Here is a 13,664-nt window from a genome sequence, read left to right as displayed (position 1 = left end):
CACACTTGAGGGATAGGTTCCAGGGGGCCTATCCCTCAAGTGTGCATGAACACTATCTAGTGGTTCTGATAGATAATGGCCAAGAGATTTTCCATCTGGATTCTGAGATCACAAGACAGTAGGTATCAGTTGCTAGGAGAACTTGTCACTCCACCACCTGATGCAACAAACTAGGCATCTGTTCTCTTCACTCAGTCTCTGAGCTAAGAGTTACAAAAATAAAGTTGTTTCAAATATTGTAAAAATGCACAATTACATCTTTGTATGAACATATGTATTGACTACGCATCATACAGGTGGGTATGCTTGCACTACAGGACTATACTGATTTTACAGAAACCGTTTTTTAAAACAGATTGTATAAAGTTGAGTGCACGCAGCCGCATTAAGCACATTAATTCGGCGGTGTGCGTCCATGTACCGAGGCTGGTGTCAATTTCCGGAGCTTTGCACTTTGGGTAACTATCCCATAGTTCCCAGTCTCCCCCGCCCTTGGAATTCTGGGTTGAGATCCCAGTGCCCGATGGAGCAAAAAACATTGTCGCGGGTGGTTCTGGGTACAGCCTCACCCATCCCTCCGTGAAAGCAGCAGACAACCGTTTCGTGCCTTTTTTTCCTGGGTGAACTGTGCAAACGCCATAGCACAGCAAGCATGGACCCTGTGAGCAAGACAGCATATCATGGACGTTGTAAACACTCGCACATTTATGCAGTCTGCTAACCAGGACTGCAAAACAGGCAAGGAGGGGAGGCTGTGGAGCGCGGCGACGAGTGAGAGCATGGACACAGAATTCTCTCAAACGGCGGGCCCTGCATTTGGAGATTGCTGTAATGGGCAGGTTCTAGCCACTGAAGCTGATTTTGGGCCTGGGAATAAGCACAGACTGGTGGACCGCATAGTTTGCAGGTTTGGATGATTCCCAGTGGCTGTGGAACTTTCACATGCGTAAGGGCTTTCCATGGAACTTTGTGACTTGCTTTCCTGCCTGAAATGCCACAATACCAAGATGAGAGCAGCCTCACAGTTGAGAAGCGAGTGCATAGCCTCTGGAACTTGCAACACAGACAGCTACTGGTCAGTCAGAAATCAATTTGGATGGAAATCTACTGTGGGCTGCTGTGATGCAATGCCAAGCAATCAATAGCTGCTGCTATGAAGGTTGACTCTCTGGGAAATGTGCAGGTCATAGTGGATGGCTTTGCTGCAATGGGATTCTACTGTGGTTGGGGAGTAAAGCCATTCTATCTTGGTACTGGAGCACCAGGGCACCCAGTACATAACCTCAGGGTACTTTTCAATGTGCTGCAAGCACTGGTGGATCACAAGGGACGTTTCACCAACATCCACGTGGATGGCAGAGGTTCACGACGCTTGCGTCTTCAGGAACATACTCTGTTTAAACGGCTGCAGCAAGGGAATTACTTCCCAGACCAGAAAATAACAGTTGGGGATGTTGAAATGCCTGTAGTTATCCTGGGGGACCCAGCCTACCCTTTGTTGCCATGGCTTCTGAAGCCATACACAGGCAGCCTGGACAGTAGTCGGGAGTTGTTCAACTACAGGCTGAGCAAGTGCAGAATGGTGGTAGAAGGTGTATTTGGCTGTTTAAAGGTGCGCTGGCGCACATTACTGATTCACTCAGGCCTCAGCCAAACCAATTTCCCCTTTGTTTTTGCTGCTTGCTGTGTGCTCCACAATCTGTGTGAGAGTAAGGGGGAGACCTTTATGGTGGGGTGGGAGGCTGAGACAAATCACCTGGCCGCTGATTACGTGCAGCCAGACACCAGGGCGATTAGAAGAGCACACCAGGAAGTGGTGCGCATCAGAGAAGCTTTGAAAACGCGTTTCATAATGGGCCAGGGTATGGTCTGACTGCTGTTTGTTTCCTCTTGATGCCCCCCCGCCACCTTGATTGACTCATCCCCTGTAAACAACCTACCTTCCCCCTTGAATTACAGCTTCCTTAAGGAAATAGTCACTCTCGTTTAAAAATCATGTATTCTTTATTAATTCATTATAAAAAGAGGGAGAGAACTGACAAGGTAGCCTGGGTGTGGTTTGGGAAGAAGATAGGAGGGAAGGAAAAGGCCACTAAAAAAATTTCAAAATAATGACCGCCTTTTGGTTGGGCTGTCCACAGGGGTGGAGTGGGTGGGTGCACGGAGCCTCCCCCCCACACGTTCTTACACGTCTGGGTGAGGAAGATGTGGAACATGGTGAGGGTGGTTATTCAGGGGCTGCAGCAGCACTCTGTGATCCTGCTGCTGTTCCTGAAGCTCCACTAGACACCGGAGCATGTCAGTTTGATCACGCGGCAGCCCTGGAGTTGCATCCCGCCACCGCTGATCTTCCTGCTGCCACCTCTCATCTCAAGCATCCCTCCTGTCCTCACATTCACTGGCATCTTTCCTGTAATTTGATACCACGTCCTTCCACTCATTCAGATGAGCTCTTTCATTGCGGATCACTTCCATGATTTCTGAGAACATGTCGTCTCGCGTCTTTTTTTTCCGCCACCTTACCTGAGATAGCCTTTGGGATGGAGTAGGGAGGCTTGAATAATTTGCAGCTGTATGAGCGAGGGAAAAAAGGGAGAGAAGTATGTAAAAAGATTCATTTTACAGGACAATGCTTATACTCTTTCACAGTGAACAACACTATTCACCTTACATAGCACATGTGATTTCACTACAAGGCTGCATTTTGCATCTTAATATTGAGTGGCTGCGGCTCTGATGTTAGATCTCACAGACGCAGGTCCAGGCAGCAGAATTTGGCTTGCATGCGGCCATGGTAAGCCATTGTCTTTCGGCTTCTGCAGCCTTCATATAGCCAGCTCCCTCCTTGCCCAAATAGCAAGCAAAGCCTGTTCAGTGCTGCTGCTTTCCTGTTAACATGCAGCAGCAGAAACCACCCCTGCATCCAATTCTGTGGGATGATCGCTTTACCCCTCCTCCCACCGCGTGGCTGGTATCATAGAAGATCACTGCTAAACACCCTCCCCTCGCCCCCACCGTGTGGCTGATAGCAGGGTAGATCTCTGCTAGCCAAACGCGAAAAAGCTCAGCGCCAATCACCTGCCCCCCTTCCCCCTGCTTGGCTACCTGCAAGGAAGGATTTCTTTAAGCAACAGGCAAACAGCCCAGTAGAAATGGCCATCTTTGTCCCCTTAATTAAATTCCTGAATTTCAGCCAGGTTACCATGAACGATATCACTCTCTTCTGAGGATAACACAGCGAGATAAAGAACGGATGTTGTTTAAATGCCAGCAAACACCGGGACCATACACAGCTAGGCTTTGTCATGCAATAATACCAGATTACTTGCTACATGCATGGCATGGTCAAGTGTCCTACCATGGAGGACGGAATAAGGCTGCTCTGCCCAGAAACCTTCTGCAAAGGCTTTTGGAGTACCTCCAGGAGAGCTTCATGGGGATGTCCCTGGAGGATTTCTGCTCCATCCGCAGACATGTTAACAGACTTTTCCAGTAACTGTACTGGCTGGAAATGCATCCCAAGTCCTCAGGGCAAATTAATCATTAAAAAACGCTTGCTTTTAAACCATGTTTTATATTTACAAGGTACACTCACCAGAGGTCCCTTCCATGGCTTCATTGTGTGGGATAGTTGCTTGAGAGGGTACTTCCGTCAGGGTGAGAAAAAGCTCCTGGCTGTTGGGGAGAACGAAGTGCTGTGTGCTCTCTGCAAGCTCGTCCTCCTCATCTTCCCCGTCCTCAGAATCCTCAACCATGGCTGCAATTACCACCCTCACCTCGGAATCCATGGACAGGGTGGGGTAGTGGTGGCGGACCCCCCTAGAATTGCATGCAGCTCAGCGTAGAAGTGACATGTTTTCGGCCCTGCCCCAGACCTTCCGTTTGCATCTTTGATTTTCTGGTAGGCTTGTCTGAGCTCCTTAACTTTCACACGGCACTGTACTGAGTCCCTGGTGTGGCCTGTCTGCATCATGGCCTTGGAAATTTTTTCAAATGTTTTTTCATTTTGTCTTTTGGAACGGAGTTCTGTTAGCTCGGAATCCTCTTCCCATACAGTGATCAGATCCAGTACCTCCTGTGAGGTCCATTCTGGAGCTCTTTTTCGATCCTGCATTGTTACCTGTGCTGATGAGCTTTGCATGGTCACCTGTGCTGATGAGCTCTCCACACTGGCCAAACAGGAAATAAAATTCAAAAGTTTGTGGGGCTTTTCCTGTCTACCTAGCCAGTGCATCCGAGTTCAGATGGCTTTCCAGATCGGTCACAATGGTGCACTATGGGATACCGCCTAGAGGCCAATACCATCAAATTGCGGCCACACTAACCCTAATCCGACATGGCAATACCGATTTCAGCGCTACTCCCCTCGTCAGGGAGGAGTACAGAAATCTGTTTTAAGAGCCCTTTATATCAATATAAAGGGCTTCGTTGTGTGGACGGGTGCAGGGTTAAATTGGTTTAACTCTCTGCTAAATTCGGTATAAACGCGTAGTGTAGACCAGGCCTGAACTCTGTACGTGTAAGTTAGACTGGTTGGTTGTTTGTTCCTGCAAAACAGATGAAGATATGGAAAAATTAATTTTTAAGTATATTTGTAGCTGATTTCTAAGTGAGTAAGATAGAACTGTCGCTATTAAGATTATTAAAAAGCATGTAGTAATATGTGAATTGGTGGTGTCCTTTTTTGAAGGGACTGGGAATTCTGCTCTAGTTTTAAATAAACATTTTTCTTTATTGTCACATTAGAAATTAAAATGTTAATGCTTAAATTTCATTTATTTAGAGCCATATGTATTATTAGTCCTTGATCAGTAATTGTCCAGAGCAAGCACTGGGAGTTTACATTCTGTGCAACTATATGCTAATTTTTGTTGCATCTAAGCAAAGACATTGTTTCAGAGGTTATTCCTGGGGGAATTCTGCACCACATGTGAAGAATTCATGTCCCATGCAGATTTGTTTGCTTACCCGCAGAAAAATGACTTTGACAGGGAAGCAAAGGAAAGCTGCAGGATCAGTGACGCACCACTTCCTAGCTGCGCAAGTACATTGTTTCAGGCACCCAGAGCAGCTGGCAGAGAGGTAAATCATCGCAGGGCTGGGGACACCCCAGCCAGTGGCTCCTCGCCTGAGCTGGGATGGGCTGCTGGTCCCAGCTGGGCTGGAGGCAGGAGAGGATAGGGAATTCCTCCACCCCTGCAAGGAGTGGCTGGGGCTGTGTCAGACCCACCCACAGAAACTTCCCCCAGCTGCAGGAAGCTCAGAGTCCTCCCCTGCTTCCTGCCCCCATTGCTCCTTAGCTGGGGAGGGAAGGATCATTGTATGGAGGAGCTGCTTCTCCATCCACCCAACCCTCATGCATCAGGACCTCCTATACCCAGACACCCCTGCCAAGCCTCACCTCGTACACCCAGAACCTCACCCCCATCCCCAGGCTTCCATACCCAAAGCTGCCGAAACTCAACCCCTGCATCTCGAGTCCCCTGCCTCTGGACCCGTGCACCCAAACCACCCCTGACTGAGCTCCTTGCACTCAAACCCTGACCCTGACAAACCTGACCTCTCTGAGCCCCCACATCCAGACCCCATGCCACTGACCCTCAAGTAGCTGCACGCAGACCCCCATCCCACCAAACCCCACTCCCCCAGCACCCAGACCCCTCCGCTGAGCCCCAACCACCTTCACCTGGAACCTTGTGCAGAGTCCCATTGCACCTGGATCCCCACAATGAGCCTATGTACATTCAGGTCCCCTAACACCTAGACCTCCCGCAGTGATCTGCCTACACCCAGATTGTCCCACACAGAATCCTGTCACCCTATACCTGGATTCCCCCCACATTGAGCCCCTCTACACTTGGATCCCACCTGGTTGAGCTTGCCTGCCCCGCACCTGGTGCAGAGGGCCAGGGCCCCAGGGTGTTTCTGGGGCAGGCCCAGGCCTTGTGCTGTACCAGGATCGGGTGCAGTCTCGTCACTGAGTCTGCGTCCCGCTGGTGTGGGAGCTGCCGGGTGATCTCCCACCTTCGTGCAGCCAGTGGCCTGTGCTCCCCACTGCCATGCTGGAGCCTCTGCATTTATTTATTGGCAAATAAAACTTGCAGAATTTCTAATTTTTTGGTGCAGAATGCCCTTTGGAGTAAGAGGTGTGTGTGATAAATTAAAGCATTGGTTTGTGGGATGTCTAGAGCATAATTGATGTTCCGGTTAGGAAAGGACCTACTATAGCAAAGTATAACTTTTTGGCTCAGTTCAACACTGGGAACAGCATTGTGCTAGCTGTTTTTAAGAAACTAGCTAACTCTGAGGTTTTACAACTGCAGGATTAGCCAGTTTCTAGCATTTTGGTGAGTCTCTGAGAAGCACAGTGGGTGGGGGCCAAGGATATGAGGCAGGGGTTCAGGGAGGAGCCTCTCAGCCTGGGTCCAGGAAGTAGACTAAAGCTTGGAGCAGCATTCTAAGTCTGGGGGCAAGGAAGAATCAGCTCACAGCTCTCCATGAGGTTCTTTCTAGTAAGAATGAGTCTTATGGAAATTAGGAATGGCTGTAAATCTAAATCTAAAAAAAACTCATGAAGCTGCTCATCTCTCTCAGCTCAGGAAGAAAATTTTATGTCTGGGCTTTTGGAGTCGGTTACTGAAAGGAACTTGGCCCTTAAGTCAGAGGAGTTCAGCTAATTAGCAGAGGGAGATATTGGCAAATTGGTTTGAATTACCTACATGTGAATGAAAACAAAGATTCGCTAATCCAGTTTACTGTTAAAATGAGTGTACTGTTTACAGTAAATTAGGCAGACAAGAGCATAGAGTTAGAGTTCAGACAGTTAATTGAGCAGATGAAGGTGCAATCTCAATTATACTGAGCTTTTTCTTAATGATGGAGGATTGTTTAATCATCTTCCTGCCACCTAACCCTGACCACATCCCCCGCATATTTGTATCACTCTACTCCCTTCTCCTCTGCGGAAAACACCTTTGCTTTTATGGTATTTCACCATTTAGCCCCTCTTACCAGATCTGTTGTTTTATTGAGCCACCAACCTTTACCTTTGCTCTTCCAAAAATGCAAGCATGGATTGTCTGCTTGTTGAAGCACCTTTGCATTTTTTCCATGCCACCTCTTTGCAAGCAAGTAAAGCTTTCCCATCAAAATTTAGAGCGATCACTAGATCTTTCTTCAACTCCCACTTGTAGGCTCTGCTCTCTTCTCATGCCTACAGTACACTGCCATCTGATGAGAGTTGACTGTTAGACACAGTGCTCATTTTAATAGGTAAACTTAAATAATTAATTCTGGGGTAGGCCTGCCTTTTTTAATTGCAGGTTTGTACAGTGCATAGCACAGTAAGGTCCTGATCTTTGATTGAGCTCTCTAGGTGTCACTGCAGTATAAGTAATAATTATTGATCAGAACTAGTATTTTTATGGAGAGATTTAAATTATGGTCATTTGTCATAGGAAAGGATAGCCTTCTTAAGGCACTGAAATAGTAATCTTGAGATCTGGTTCTAGTTTTGGTTCTGCCATTCGTATGATGCTGGGCAAGTCGCTCGCCCTTTCTGCCCTGATTTCCTCACCTGTAACTTTGAGATGGCACTCCTCTGCCACTCACAGGAAGCAAGGGTGACTTTCTTCTTTGAGATGCACAGAAATTACAGTGGTGGGCACCACAGGCATACCTATTAAATACATAATAAAATATAAATTAGAAAATTCCATAAATGTAACATACAAAAAGGTAAGGAGTAGATTTAAAGTAGAAGTAACATGTAACTTTCTTGGAGAAGCGACTGACTTTTTTACTTAAAGTCCTGTTAAGCTGCTTCTTAACGAGAGAGTCCTCCAAAAGCATATTGGGTACTAGATATTATAAGGCAGATCAGTACCCTTAAAAATACAGCATATTTACTAGTCTAATGTTTATGGAATGAAAGTGTTACCTGTAAATGCAGTAGTAGAGAAGGGTAAGATCTATGTAGAAGGCAGTTCTCAGAATTTCATATATAGCAGGCTGGGCTCTGTGTAGGTTCATGGGTCTTCTCACACGTTGTAACTCAGAGGTAAATTTCTTCATTTCTAAAAGCTTTGATGGGGGATTGATCTCAGAGATAAAAAGCACTTTTCCTTGCATAGCCAACAGGGTTTTGTTTTTTAGCTCTATTAATCATAAGCTAATTTTGACCAGACAAAATTTGTAAGTCAGTTTATGGCAATGCTGAGTAACTTCCCAACATGACTAAAAATGACAGTTTTAAGCCTCTCTCCATTACACCCTAAATGTCCCCAGTTCCTTTCTCCCTTCATTTACCCCTGATTTTCTAGCCTTCACAATATTACTTTAAGTAGGTTGATTTCAGGCAGCCCCAGCCCTTCCCTTTCTCTGGGACTGTTTATCCCACCCCCCTTAGTGAGGAGTCTGTTGTGTAGGCCAGTGGTTTTCAAACTTTTTTTTTTCTGGCGACCTAGCTGAACAAAATTGTTGATGCCCGCCACCCAACAGAGCTGAGAATGAAGAGTTTGGGATGTGGAAGGGGCTCAGGGCTGGGACAGAGGGTTGGGGTGCAGGAGTGAGGGCTGCATGGTCGGACCGGTAATGAAGGGTTCAGGTTGTGGGCTGGGGCTCTGGGGTAGGGCCGGGGATGGGTGTGGGCACAGGGTTGGAGTGTGGGAGGGGGTCAGGGCTCTGGGGTAGGGCCGGGGGATGAGGAGCTTGGGGTGCAGCAAGGGGCTCTGGGTTTGGGGGGATGCTCAGGGCGAGGGCAGGGGATTGGGGCACAGGGTTGGAGTATGGGCCTACCTTGTGCGGCTTGCGGTCAGCCACACAGCGGGGGTGCTAAGGTAGGCTTTCCGCCTGTCCTGGCACCATGGACGGCGCTGAACCCCATCAGCGGCCAGCAGCAGGTCTGGCTCCTAGGCAGAGGTGTGCAAGCGACTCTTGCCTGCAGGCACCGCCCCCTGAGCTCCCATTGGCTGGTTCCCCAGCCAGAGGGAGTGTGCAGCCAGTGCTTGGGGTTGAGGCAGCGTGTGGAGGCCCATAGGCTCCCCACCTAGGAGCTGGACCTGCTGCTGACCACTTCTGGGTCACAGCACAGTGTCAGAACAGCTAGGGACTAGCCAACCTTAGCTGAGCAGCACTACTGACAGGACTTTTACTGTCCCAGTCAGCAGTGCTGACTAGTGCCGTACATTCCGTGATCCACTACTGGGTTGCAGCCCGCAGTTTGACAGCCACTGGTGTAGGTAATCATAGTATGGGGCTGGTCTGGCCAATGGTGAATGGGAGGGAGTGTCAAGAGGAGGAAACGGGCAGCTCTGGAAGTTGTTGGGAGAGTGCAGTGAAAGTCAGGGGAACAAGGACAGATGTGCAATCCACTCACAGCAACCCGTGCTCAACCCGACCTGCAGAGAGCAGTGTGCTGTGCCAGCCTAGTAGAAGAGATGGGCTCAGCTGCTTGGGCTCTGCATCACATGCTCCATGTGCAGGTTGCAAATGGGTGAGGAGTAAATACAGAACCATCATGACATAACACAAGACAGCAGGGCATTTCTCAAAGCCTGCCCAACTGCCTGGTGTCCTGCAAAAGCAAGACTCCACAGGTATGCCTCTATAGAATATTCATATTTAATATGCTAACTCTTGCTTTCTGTAAACTGAAATTATTGCTTGTTGATCTGGTAAGATTTCCGTTATTACCAAGAAACTAATGAATTAGTATATTGGAATATAGTTAAAGCATCAGATGGATGTAATCTAGTGGTATGAGCAGAGGAGGGTTCTAGATTTTAAATTCTGATCCCAACTGTTTTTTGGATAAACCAATTAATCTTTGTTGGCACATATGGACGTTACCTTACTAAAATGCTGAGGATTCATTTATTTTGTGAAAGTGCCTTGAAGATAGAAAATAGTAATTCTAGAGTCATTTCATAATTTTTTAAAGAAGTGTTTTACTGTATTTCAGTTGGGGCTATAATTTTGGAATCTCTGCCTTGATTTTTTTCAAGTTTTTAAAACGTTAACGGCATTTTGACTCTGTCCCTTTGTGGCTCTAGCTATTGCTCTGCAGTGAGAGGAATGCAGTAACTACTTTTCAGTGGCCAAGGAAAAGCTGACAAAAATGTTTCTCTGCAGGATCTTCAATGTGAAGTGAAGAGGGAGAGCAGTAATCTACAGAAGCTGCAAACTCAGAAACAGGAAGCTCAGGAAATCCTTAATGGCCTCGATGAGCAAAAAGCCGAGTTAGAGGAGCAACTTAATGATATCAGGCAGAAATGTGCTGAAGAGGCCCATTTGGTATGTTCTGGTAGTTTTATATCCATAGTAGTCCCTCTTTTCAGTTGAGACCTTATTGATAGGAGTCTGCTCCAGCCCTCCACTGGAAGAAAATAGCCCTTTTAATGAGGGACTGTGTTTGGGAGAGAAGCATAGCTTGAGTAGGAGAAAACAGTGAGATACTTAGGGCTGGATGAGGAACAATAAGTGGGGAAAACATCTTTCAGTTTAGTGATTCCGTGTTACATATAGAACCTGCCTATGCTAGAGTTGAAAACATGCTGATTATCCTTGTGTTAACTACAGTTGTAGCTAGCAGCATTCTGACACTTCCACTGAGCAGTGTGGACAGATGCTTTTTCTGCAAACTGTAGTATAGGCTATCAACTCCAGATAATCTATAGCAAGAATCTAAACTATCCCCTCTATGTATAGCATCCTAACAGTGTTATCCGTATAAAAATCTGTATGTTTGTCAAGGAAACCATGCTAAAACCCTGTTAGCCATAATGATATTTAAACCCACTTTTGGCTACCACTGTTTTAATCTTAGCATCGATATGGCCTTAAATCTCCAATGGGAAACATACAATAATTGCAGCTGGGATTTTTCTTGATTATTTTTTGGTATTTGAAAGTAGCTTCTGATAAACACATCATATTTTAATTAGGTTTGGTTTTAATTAATGAAGTGTTCCTTCATTCTGCAGATTGCTTCACTGAAGGCTGAAGTAATAAGTCAGGAATCTAAGATCTCAACATATGAGGAGGAACTGACCAAAGCTCAAGAGGAGCTAAGTCGCCTGCAGCAAGAAACTGCTGAGCTAGAGCAATGCATAGAGTCAGAGAAAGCACAGCTGGGACCTCTTCAGCAGCATCTGCAGGATACACAACAGGAAATCAATTCAGTAAGGCATTGTGGAAAAGTATCAACAAATGTTAATATATCCTAAGAAAATACCCCTTTTTTGGGGGTGGCGGGCAGGGTTTCCTTTACTTTTCTTTGTTCATTTCTCTTTTGCTTCTTTATACAAATTTTGTTTCCTGCTAACTGGTTAATATTACTGGAGTCTGATATTAATTATCAGATGATGCTATGCGAGCTATGGTATTTCTATTATTAAAGTCTCCAAGGTCAATGAGCTTATGTTTTGGATGATACAGAGGCCTCATTTATATTACAAAGTACATTTTACTTAATAAAATAATTTTATAAGAAAATTTCTTGAAAGTGAGGAACTAGCAGCTGCCCGTACTATACTTAGCTCAAGTCAGCGCTGCTATCTAAGTTTTGTACTCTAGCCCTGACCCTGGACAGCCTTTGCTATTCTGGTCATTGCCACATCTTGAGTAGAAAGTTCAAAGGTTTATGTTGGTATTGTGATTTGGAGCATTGTCATTGGAGATTAAGAGCAGGGATGGTCGGGGATGATAATACTTAATCCTGCCTTGAGTGCAGAGCACTGAACTTGAGGTTCTTTCTAGTCATATACTTCTATGATTGCATAAATGGGATTAAATTGAGAACCCTCAAATGTATTTTCATTTGTGTTGAGACTAGTTATCCAGAGATAAAAAACGGGTGCACTAGCCACCATGCACACACATGCTCCATATATACACTATTTATTCTGTGTTCTGTTTAAAAGAGCATTGTAGCTTCCATTTGCAATCACTGAGTTGAATTAGAGCCCCTCTAGTTATACTGTAGATCTGAAACCCCTTTTATTTCTCTGCTTTCCCCCTACACCCACACTCAACTTTATTTTTGCTAGTGGTTGACTCCGTTTCCCTGTGCTACTCCTGGACATCAGTGTAGCTAATATGCACCCTTGTTTTTGCTGTTTTTCTTTCTCTCTGAATGCCTTACCAGTTTTTAGCAGAATACTTCTTGTTTGACTGGAAAGATGAAGTGCACCTGTAGAGGCTACTGTTAATACAGCTTTGGTTTTCATGCTAGAGAGCACTATGGTCAGGGTCTTTCTCCCTGCTTGGTTAAGGCCCAGCTACTTCTGTTAATATACAAACCAGATATTTTTTTATTTTGAATTCCTTGGCTAAGTCTGGTTTTTTTAGCTTTGAACCTAAAAAATCTTAATTTAGTTTTTAACCTGGGAATTTAATGTTGGGAGTTTTACAGCCATCATCGCTATATCGTTATTGTACACTTGCATTTTTATTTTTGGTGTTAAGCCTCACTTCCTGTGAATTACCGTCTATACTAGTTCATTACCCTGTTTGTTTATAAGCCGACCCCCCAGGACGGTTTGCTAAAAATAGCAAAAACTGTATGATCCTTTCATAAGCTGACCCTGTATTTCAGGGGTTGGCAAACTTTGGCTCCCGGCCATCAGGGTAAGTCGCTGGCACGTCGGGACGTTTTGTTTACCTGGATTGTCTGCAGGCATGGAGCTTCTCGGCTCCCTATGGCTGCAGTTTGCTGTCCCCATGACACTTCCTGCAGCTGCCATTGGCTGGGAACGGCGAACTGCAGCCACAGGGAGCTGAGGGGCTCCGTGCCCGCAGACACTCCAAGTAAACAAAACAACAATGTATTAAATATTCAATTCAGTGATTCCATAGAGTTTTTAAAATCATCAAATTTTGGTGTAAACCCATTTATAAGCCCATCCCCGCTCTTTGATGAGTCACTTTTTTTACCAAAAATATTCAGCTTATGAACAAGTATATATGGTAATAAAAATGTATCTTTTCCTTTAGAGATAATGTACAGTATATCCACACTCCTTGATTTCAGCCATAGGCATGAAGTTCAGAAGCATTGTTGGCATTGTTGCATCACAGGGTATGTGAACCCAGGTTGAGAGAGCATGTCTTTGTCTCCTGCAACTTTAGTCCTTTTCTTCCATTATCAAAGAGGCGCTTAAGACAGTATCTGTTCCTCACATTTATTTTTGAGTGGTTAATTGTATTTTTCTTGCCATAAGTAGCAATCTTCTTTTTTTTAACAGATTTTTGAATTCATATTTTCTTTTGGTCTTCCTGATTTTCCCCCTGTATCCCCGCTTGCAAATAATGTACAGAAAGTACATTGGTGGCTGTGGTAGGATTGTCTAATGGTTAGGGTACTAGCCTGGGACTCAGAAGATGCTGGTTGAATTTCCTGCTCCTCTGCAGGATTCCTTTGTGACCTTGGACAAATGACTTAGCCTGGGTGTCTCAGTTCCCATCTGTAAAATGGAATACTACTTCCCTACCTTACAGGGTGATTGTGCAGATACTGCTTTAGATTGTGAGGTGCTATGATGCTACAGTAAGTGTAACAAATGGTACAGATAGATAGTAGGTAGATGTGAATATAAATCTCCTTATGGTGACATCCCATGAGATTTTTGGTCTTTACAAATGTCTATTAACTCACCTTTGGAGAA

At 45.5% G+C, this 13,664-nt stretch overlaps 1 protein-coding gene across 7 annotated transcripts in view; it reads left to right on the top strand.

Annotated features, from left to right (window-relative positions):
* Nucleotides 1-13,664, top strand: part of EPS15 (epidermal growth factor receptor pathway substrate 15) — a 104,430-nt gene that overhangs the window by 62,436 nt on the left and 28,330 nt on the right. For 5 of the 7 annotated variants that reach the window (XM_075067596.1, XM_075067598.1, XM_032767404.2 and 2 more), the window contains exons 14-16: nucleotides 4,975-5,082; nucleotides 10,132-10,293; nucleotides 10,983-11,180. In XM_075067596.1, coding sequence (XP_074923697.1) covers nucleotides 4,975-5,082; nucleotides 10,132-10,293; nucleotides 10,983-11,180 — 468 coding nt within the window. The remainder of the gene's footprint in view (nucleotides 1-4,974; nucleotides 5,083-10,131; nucleotides 10,294-10,982; nucleotides 11,181-13,664) is intronic. The other 2 variants (XM_075067597.1, XM_075067594.1) reach the window with 1 other exon arrangement.

This window comes from Chelonoidis abingdonii, chromosome 7 (assembly GCF_003597395.2).
Source record: "Chelonoidis abingdonii isolate Lonesome George chromosome 7, CheloAbing_2.0, whole genome shotgun sequence".
Lineage (NCBI taxonomy): Eukaryota > Metazoa > Chordata > Testudines > Testudinidae > Chelonoidis > Chelonoidis abingdonii.
This window is presented reverse-complemented; position numbering and strand designations above follow the sequence as displayed.